General features: G+C 37.6%; 1 protein-coding gene across 1 annotated transcript in view; it reads left to right on the top strand.

The window, feature by feature from the left end:
• Positions 1 to 2086: 2086 nt before the first annotated feature.
• Positions 2087 to 9832, top strand: part of BEND3 (BEN domain containing 3) — an 8029-nt gene continuing 283 nt past the window's right edge. Inside the window, 2 exon segments of the mRNA XM_010012025.1 lie at positions 2087 to 2131; positions 7823 to 9832. Of these exon segments, the coding sequence (XP_010010327.1) occupies positions 2120 to 2131; positions 7823 to 9832 (2022 nt within the window). The 5' untranslated portion in view covers positions 2087 to 2119.

The raw sequence follows: 9832 nt of genomic DNA on the forward strand, positions 1-9832 counted from the left end.
GAGCAGTGTAGGATTATCTGGAAAACCATTTTGATTTCCATTACAGAATGTTCTGTAGTGGTACCAGCTGATTGACTTACTGTCACCTCTGGCCCTCAGAACGACTCTTTGTCATGCTTCTTGGGCCCCGGCACACGTTGGTCTTGTACCACATCGCTCAGAGCTAAGCCTGGTGCAACCTGGAAAACTGCAATATCTAGGCACTGAATATCAATTTATGACTATATGAACAATTAGTACTATGTGCTTTTCTTAACATCTGGTGTAGCTTTTTGATGGTGCTGTATGAAGTACACTGTTTTAAGGTTTTTGATAAAGAGCTGTAGTGGCTGTGTCTAAATTCCTGTCCTGTTGAGTTAGTAAGACTTGATATTAACTTGATATTAACCCTCACTAGTGTTTATCAGGTGGTTTAGAAATTGATGTGGGTGACTTAGGTTCATATTGCTATGTCTCGGCAGGAGTTTGCAGAACTTTAAGTGATGGGATTACTGTAAATTTGGCATAATTTATATGTGGATCAATTAATAAATGCAAGTCCTGAAAGAGAGAATTATGGTGTTTAAAAGAAGTAGCTATCTAAGGGGTTTGTAGCAGCTGTACATCCAACTGAGAGAGACTTTCTGGTGATGTGATAATGAAGTCAATCTCTTGTTATCCTCTCGAGGATGCCCTTTACGAAGCTGTATTTAGGGGCCATATTGAAAACCAGGGCATCAAAAGGTATTTTGGTTTCTAGAGTGGCCTGGTATGAGCTGGTATTATAACTCCATGCATCTTTTGTTTGGGTCTGTGTGCATTATGCATTGTAGTGCAGTTGCATAAAATCTTATCCAGAATGTGGCCTCATACTTACCATTAACAGCCATCAGTTGCTGAAGAAGAAAAATTCATAGCTGCACAGTATCAAGGTGTTTACAGAGTTTTTAATAGTATTTTGGGAAAAAAGAAAAAAAATATCTGTTCAACACTGTTCAAAAGAGAGGTAGAGACTTTAAAAACTCCAGACCAGAGTCTGTCTCTTTCTCTCACCATCCCTCTTTTAAATTTCATTGTAATTCCCACCTGTGGGCTGTGCATATACTTTTGATTGATTGGTTTTATTCACTTCAGCCAGAGAGAAGCCTGTCTTGATTTCAGACCTTGGCTAAAAGATAGGCAGGAAGAAGAATGCAACTGTGGAAAATGTAAACTAATAATATTCTGGGGCCAAGTAAACCTAACACTGTGTGTAGATGAACATGATCAGTGGGTGACAGTTTACCAGTCACCAGCTTGCCAACTGAGTGTCAGTTTGCATCTGTGTGCTCTGTAACGGTCAGTGAGATTTGATTGAGTTGTTTGCTTTGTAGATCTCCAAAAGATTTGGAGTATCTTCTTGGAACATGTTCACAGATTGAGATTTGCCCCCAAGTAACTTGCAAAATTAGTTTTCCATGAAACGGAAGTACAGCTGAGTTCTTCATGTGAGAAGTAATGCTAAAATCATGCTAGAGTAATACATATATTTGGTTTTGCTTACAAAAAACATTCCTACATTATTTAGAGGCTAACAGAAAAAAAGGAGTTACTGTAGGTCTGCAGATGGCTCTGCTTGAATTGATGTAATCATACCAAAAGATAAAAGATTTTTGAGTGAAAACTTAGCTGCAGCATGTGTATTACAGTTTATGATGAGTTTTCCTTCTGTGATGACTTTGGGGTCACCTGTAACGACAATACAAAAACATTTGACTGTAGTAAGAAGTAGTGACTCGGTACAGGGTGGAGAGTTTAATGCAGTTAACTTCCATTTATATACTGCCAAGATACTTTATAGAGAAGGTGGCTTTTGTTTTTCTACATAGCAGATAAAGACACATAGTTTTAAATACTTTCCTAGCTGTCACATGCTGTCTGCAATATTGTTTGCATGTAGTCAGGTCTATAGATGGCCATGAAATTTACTGAAAATTATTACAAACATGGAAATTATCTGTGGGCTGTTAATGCCCAATGGCTCTAGATTAAAAGTAATTATAAAAGCAGATGTAGATATTTCCAGATGACAAAAGATGCTGATACTTATTTTTGTTTTGTTCTTTAGTGAGATAGAAGATGAATTCAGCTGAAATCACTGATGATGATGAAGGTAAAATGCTACATTTTATGTAATTTATGATCAGGCAAAAATACTTGCTGAATTAAAGCCTTTGTAACCTGATAAAAAATGTGCTTGGATCAAACCAGATTACATTAATGGTTTTAAAAAGCTATCTAAAATACACCATGATCTTTATTACTTATTGTATTTTCTGCTCTACATCCTTCCCTCACTTCCAAATAAATCTTCCTACTGTAACATTGTTCATACTTGAGACTCTTTGGGGAAGAAACTATTATTTAGTGGACAACTGAATGCTTCCTAGCATAATGAAAAAGTGACTTTTGGGTGGCTTCAGCATAGACTTATCGTACAAGTCATAAAAAGTAATGATGTTCTTCAGAACGCATTTTCATAAAAAGAAACAAAACCTGAAAGATTGTATTGTGGGTGTCATGGTTTTCTGGAGAGAGTGCTTTATCTTTCTAAACCTTCTTTTTTATCCAGTAAAAATTCCTAAAAATAATGTTGTGAAAGTTGAAACAGAAAATGAAGATGAAGCTCTAGACTGCTCAGTATCATCCAGATCTGCTGAGAAGCACTCGTTGGATGGCACGGTTACTTTGCTGCAGGATTCCAACAAACGGAAACAGACCTCACTTGGTTGTGATGGAAGCCAGCAAGATGTCTTACCCAGCGTGAAGAAAAGACGCTTTACACAAGAGGTGACTTCTCTATACATGATTCTCTGATTTTTCTGCTTATATTTTATAGGCTAAATTTGTTGCTGCTATAAGCAAAATGCCAGTCATTTAACTAGACTTGCATTAGTAGTGAGTTTGAGGCAAATATGTCTAATCTTAACTCAGTTTGCACATGCTACTTGTGTGGGTATTTCTTTAAATAATGTGGGAGCAATTATATATATGAAATACAGTTACAGGTTAATTCATTCATATGAAGTATATTTTTATTGTTTGTTAGAGAATATAGGAGCAGGTAGTGGTTTGGATTAATTGACTGTGACTCTGATTGTAGTCCCTCTCATGTCACACAGCCCTTCAGCTAGACCCTCAGTGACGGAATCAGGGCTGTAATTCTTCCTTCTGTGATACAGATTTCAATGTCAATGACACAAGTATAGATTTGTATATTATTTGAAAGATAAAAATGTAGGGATGCAGAAGACTTCAGCATATCAAGAACAGAATGTATTACAACTTCGGGTGCAGCATCCAACTTACGACACTCCAGGTGTTTGTCCAGGCAGTGAAGGAGAAGCTCAGTCTCTTCCATTATCCTGTTCCAGCGTTTCACCTCTCTAGCAATTGGAGATTTTCATTAATCTTTGCTGAAACTGAGCAAGTTTCCTTTTGTCCTTGTTCTTTTCAGTAGGGAGAGCAGTGATCATCTGTTCCTAGGCAAGTCCTCTGCACATGCGAAAATTGGTGAGGTGTTGTCCTCCCTCAGCCTTTCCATTTCAAGACCAACATATTGGGGTTTCAGCTCTTCTTGAGGACTCACCTTACATTTTTGTTTTCTCTTTGAGATTCCTGAAAGGGTGATGTCCAGTGCTGGGTAGTCACATCTCTTCTAACACCCTTTAGAGCAGTGTAATGACCTCCTGTTTCTCACACTCAGCACTTCATTAAAATAACCTAGATTCAAATCCATCCTCTTTTGAATAACTTCAGACAGGCCCTGGGTTATATTTAGTTTGTGACCTACTCTAATTCACATACCGTTTTCTGCTGTTCTGCTACCTAGGCAGTTATTGCATGTTGTATTTGCGCATTTCATTTCTCCTTTCTAGCCATAGCTCTTCATATTTCTTTTTCTGCCATCTCTCTGACTTCTGGGTGCTGCTTTTTTCCCTGAATGCCTGCGGTAGGTAGGTTTTAATCATATAACACAGTTTCTTTCTTTTCCTTTCTCTTTTTATAATTTTTTTACATGCATTCAAATTCCTAAAAAAAAGCTTCATAATGGTCTCTGAACTGTGCTTGGGTTGCATTTTACTATTTGCCTTTAATAAATTTTTAAATTTAATTTGAAATTAATTAGAACTTTGGACTTGATAATATCAGAAAGTCACCCAGTAACAATGAAGAAAATTCATTCTTGAGTGACCCCGAAGAATCAGCATGTTTAGTTAAACAACCAACCAGAAATAGTCCTCAATCCTGACTACATTTTTAAAGTTAATTACTTTTCTAGTACCAATAACTTGGTTTAGTTGATGACTTATTTAATTATTTCTGATTAAACTGAGGACAAAATGTTAATTATTTTTGAGAATATTGTGCTTTGTGGTATATTTTTACTACAAATCACAGGCATTTATGTATGGTATAAACAGAGCCGTACTACTTATGTTATATAACTGTACTGTTGGGCTGGTGATTGTGCTACTAAATTACTTTCTTTCAGAAGACATTTCCCTTTTTTTCTTAATTCTGATTGTCATTTCATAACCAGAAATTAGTTTTCTCTAAATTTTTTTTTTTTAAGTGTCAAAGATTTAAAGAAGCTACAGAAGTTTATTTACGGGACATTTTCAAGTTCTCATGTGTTTGATAGAACCTTTTAAAATGTTTCTTGATCATGTGTTTATTATTCTTTACTCATATGCTAGAATATTATGCTCTGTATTCTTACATGTGTTTAGACTTTGTTTATTAAGCATAATAAACAAAGTGCTGGACTTTAGCACTGAACAGAGCAATAACTAAACAACTTTTAAAACTTGGCTTTAGGAGTCCAAGAGATAATGTGGGAGACTATTTCGCAATTACTTATATTGGTCGATATTTACCAAAATACTACATTTTGCAAATGCTCAAAGAATGCATATAATATAAAAACTTGCTATGCAAATATAGAATGAAAAGCAGCACTATCTTTTGTAGGTTGAATCTCATAGGACAGTATCTTGCTTACTTTTTTGATGGTACTTTAAAACTGATCATCTTAAATGGGTGTAGTATGATCTGAAATACATTGATGTTTAAAGATCAGTGTAATGGATTTAAAAATAGGTTTTAAAATATTACATACTAGTTTAATTGGAGAATTTATGAAAAGTCATGTATTTATGCTGTGGATAGTGCTGTTCTCAGGTGGAAACTGTATAAAGATGAGATAATTAAAAGCAAAAAGAAAAAAAACAAGAATGTATCTGAGACAAAAAATCCTTAAATATAGGCCCAAATGTGTTGTCATCCATTAGTCAAACAGTGACTATGTGTTTCTGAAATGAAGATAGATAACCAAATCTGTCCTGCAAGAAGATCCATACACTCTGAGCTGCATTAGTGAAAGCACAGAAGTTCAGCTGCCATCACAGCAGAGATGTGCTGTAGTTCTTAGCATGAACACTTCTCTTCCTCCAGAGCAATGCATCCAAAATTGATAACACAGACTTCCACAATAGTCACTTCAAAGTGCAGTAAGATAAATTAAGACAATGAATTTGTGCTGTTTAATACACATTCTAATGTTGCTGTGCCCTGGCTCTGTGTGAGGTGTGCATTAATAGAAGTTACTCCCACATTGCCAAGTTTTATTACATAAATAATTAGGGAAAAGGTACAGCAGGAGTTCTGATGAAAATTGACAGGCAGCTGGTGGCATGTGGCAAGCTGTTTAGTGGAGAGGGAATTGAATGAATCGTACTCCGTATGTAAAGGAATATTTGTAATGTTCTCTATAAACAGGACTGTTAATGGTAGAGCTAGCTATTTAGGTAGCAGATCGCACTGTATGCATGAGAAATGTGTTCTCCAGAATTGCAGTTTTCTTTTGTTCTTTTGATCTAAAATGGTAAAAGAAATTTGTAATTCAGCGTAGGTGTCTGACTGGGGAGCAGAAGTATGTTTTTTGTCAGCGGAGATTTTAATGACCTGCTTTCAGGTGATATCTATTTGGGAGAGCTCTGTTGCCATCTGGAAATATCTGTTTCTTCACTGACAAGTATAGGTGGTGTATGACTTTAGACCCAACAGAGGACCCTATAGTTAGGTGGGAGCAACGTGGATCTCAGTTTGCTCACAATTCATTCTCTTGTGTTCTGGTATTTTACAAGTCACAAAGAGCTGATTTAGTTAGGACATAACATACCACTTGCTGGGGTAAAAGTCACCCTTTAATAGCTGGTGGTGTTACAGGACTCTGGTTCCTTGCTGTCCTCCTAGCAAATGTGCTATATGAGTGGAACTGGAAGAACAGTCTTATAAATAGGATCTGGACATCAGTTGTAAGCCCACCATGGCTAGGGATTCTGCAGATATCTGTGAAATATGTTGCCTTTGCATTAATGCTTTCATTTTATCATCTGCCTATCCACACAGCTTTGGATGTGAAAAACATGAGGTTTCACATAGAGGGTTGTATGATGTGAATAAGAACAGAACTTGGAAATGCAACTTCAAGTTAATTAAATCTGCTGGTTTCTAAACTTGGAGTGGAAACCAGCTTGTTCTTTCTGAGCCTTTTTGAGTATATATTGCATTAGAAATTAAAAAGTAATTAGATGCAGTTTGTCACTGCAGTAAGCAGATGCCAAGTGTGAGTGTACGTGGGGACCCCGTCAGTTTCATGAGCATTACAGTTCTATTTTTTCAGAGGGAACTTTAATTCAAGTTCCCCACTGTATGATGTAGCAGGGTCTTCACTAGAATTACAAATTGCTTGTGGCTCTCAGGTCAGACCTCAAGTCTGTTTTTCGTTTGTTTCAATACTTAAATGCAAATTCTGTGGGTTTTTGCCTAATTAATGTTCTGTGGAACAAGCCAAGCAAAATGTTTCGGTACAGTCTTCTCTAAAATCTGTGAGTGTTTTCTCATGTTTGAATTCTGTATGTTGGATTTTGATTCTGTTGTATCTACTTAGCTTCTATTTGCAATATCCATGTGTTTGCAAAAAAACCCAACCCACCCAAGCCCTGCATATTTGCTGTGGGTTGGTGTAAATGCTTGCTTTCAATTTCAAGCAATGTGGAAGAGTTAAAAATTATTGAAAACAGTAATTCCTTTAGAGATCATTACTGGGTTTTTATATAAATAATTTAGAAAATTAGAAACCCATGAGGCTAAACTTCCTGCCTTTCAGAAATAAATAAATCTTGGGCTTCCCTTTGTAAAAAGGAAATACCAAGGTACTTTTCGCTTTGTTTTTAAGTTTTTATTATTTAAATTGAATATTTATTTTTTTTTTTAATTACAGTTCAGAAAGAAAAGAAGCATAATTTTAGTATCTTACAGCCTTTGTGGTATTTTCAAAAGCTAACCTAAAGAGAGTGCTGGAATGTTAAATGCAGTTGTTGGAGGCAGTGGCAAGGTCACAAGACCAGGAGTCAGAAAATCTAGATTCTATTCTTGGCTCTGTTGCTGACTTGTTGCCACCCAAATTCTTTACAGCCCAAGATCCTCATATGCAAGGTGAAGCATAATGATACTTGATTTGTGAGAGCAGTTAGAGCCCTGTGGGTAAAGAGTACTAAGGGTTATTACTGTGTTTCTATTCCATGGAGAAAACCATGAGCCAAACCAACCAACCAAAACCACCTAAATAATACTTTACTGTCTTCTTAATTTTTTTTTTATAGTGAATTTATTAATTCTGATGTATTTAACACAGCTAAGTCCTCTGGAGAAAATTTGACTTTGCATATGTATGTAACATATTTATAGCTAATATTTTTAAGGCGGTCTTACTAATACAATATTTATTCATTTAAAGGGTCCCCTTTCAAACTTGAAAAACAGAGATACTGGCTCACCCACTCAGGTAAATGCAGAGCAGCCGAACAAGAATAAGAATTCTAACGTAACGTGGCTCTGTGAAGAAGAATCTTTCAGTGACATAACCACTCCATCTTACAAAAAACCTCTCTATGGCATCTCACACAAAATCACGGAGAAGAAGAACCCAGCAGGAGCAGAGCAGTTTGCTTCTTACGAGCTGTTTGATAAAATCAACCCCAGCAGTCCCTTGCCTCTTCGGACTTTGAATGACCAACGCAAAAGGGACTCAGCTGCAGCCATTGCTGTAACAGCAGCCACCACAGATTCTGACCCAAATATATATTCTTTGATACAGAAGATGTTCTACACACTTAACACCCTCAATACCAATATGACTCAGCTTCACAGTAAAGTTGACCTGTTGTCTCTGGAGGTTAGCAGAATTAAAAAGCAAGTCAGTCCAGCAGAGTCCGTTGCAGACTTCAAGCCCCCCCCAGAGTACCAGCTGACTTCTGCGGAGCTCAAACAAATCATGGATCAAAGCACATCAGGTGGAGACCTCGCTTGCCGGCTGCTAGTGCAGCTCTTCCCAGAGCTTTTCAGTGACGATGAGTTCAGCAGAAGCTGCAGTGCGTGCGGCTTTCTCAACAAAAGGAAACTTGAATCTCTTCATCTGCAGCTGATCCGTAACTATGTGGAAGTTTGTTATCCTTCTGTGAAGAATACAGCTGTGTGGCAGGTGGAATGTTTGCCTCAAGTCAATGATTTTTTCAATAGATTTTGGGCTCAAAGGGAAATGGAAAACAGTCAGCAGAATGTGCAGTCATCCAGTTTTTATGAGACTGAGCAAGTCGAATCCTCTCATTTTATTGATGATAAAGAGCAGGATGAAGCTTTGTCCTTGGACAGGAGTAGTGCCATTGCCTCAGATTACATGCTGGATGCTCAGGATCTCAATGAATTTTTAGATGAAGCTTCTTCTCCAGGGGAATTTTCTGTTTTCTTGTTACATCGATTGTTTCCAGAACTCTTCGACCACAGAAAATTAGCTGAAAGGTACAGCTGCTTTGGAGACTCTGGAAGACAACTTCTGGATCCTCATCGGCTTCAAATAATCCGTAGGTACACTGAAATTTACTTTCCAGATGTACAAGAAGAAGAAGCCTGGTTGCAGCAATGCGTTCAGCGAATAAACGATGAGCTTGAAAACACATATATGGATGGAAGTGAATGTGATCAGATGAGGGATGACTATTATGATTCTTCTAGTTTACCAGATGATGTTTCAATCATAAAAGTGGAAGACAGTTTTGAATATGAAAAACCAGGCAGACGCTCAAAAAAAATTTGGCTTGTACCCATAGACTTCGACAAACTTGACTTTCCGCCTCCTGATTTTGATGTCCCTGTCCCGGATTACCTGTTGAACAAAGAACAGATTAAAAGCATATATGAAAGCAGTCTTTCCATAGGCAACTTTGCCTCTCGATTGCTTGTTCTCTTATTTCCTGAACTGTTTACTCATGAAAACTTACGGAAGCAATACAACTGTAGTGGATCTTTAGGCAAGAAACAGCTTGACCCCACTAGAATTAAATTAATTCGACATTATGTGCAGATACTGTACCCCAGAGCAAAGAATGACAGAGTGTGGACATTGGAGTTTGTTGGGAAGCTTGATGAGAGGTGTCGACGAAGAGACACAGAGCAAAGGCGCTCGTACCAACAGCAGAGGAGAATCCATGTGCCAGGGCCTGACAGGAGGGAATTTCTCAGCTATGTAATAAACCCCGAGAGGTTTCGAGAAGAATTTGAAGGGCCGCCACTGCCGCCAGAAAGAAGCAGCAAGGATTTTTGCAAGATACCACTTGATGAACTCGTTGTTCCAAATCCAGACTTCCCTGTGCCTTCTCTGTATTTGCTGTCTGATAAGGAGGTAAGAGAGATAGTGCAGCAGAGCCTGTCGGTTGGCAACTTTGCTGCCAGGCTTCTTGTAAGACTATTT

Source organism: Nestor notabilis, unplaced genomic scaffold (genome assembly GCF_000696875.1).
Source record: "Nestor notabilis isolate BGI_N333 unplaced genomic scaffold, ASM69687v1 scaffold7003, whole genome shotgun sequence".
Taxonomy (NCBI): domain Eukaryota; kingdom Metazoa; phylum Chordata; class Aves; order Psittaciformes; family Psittacidae; genus Nestor; species Nestor notabilis.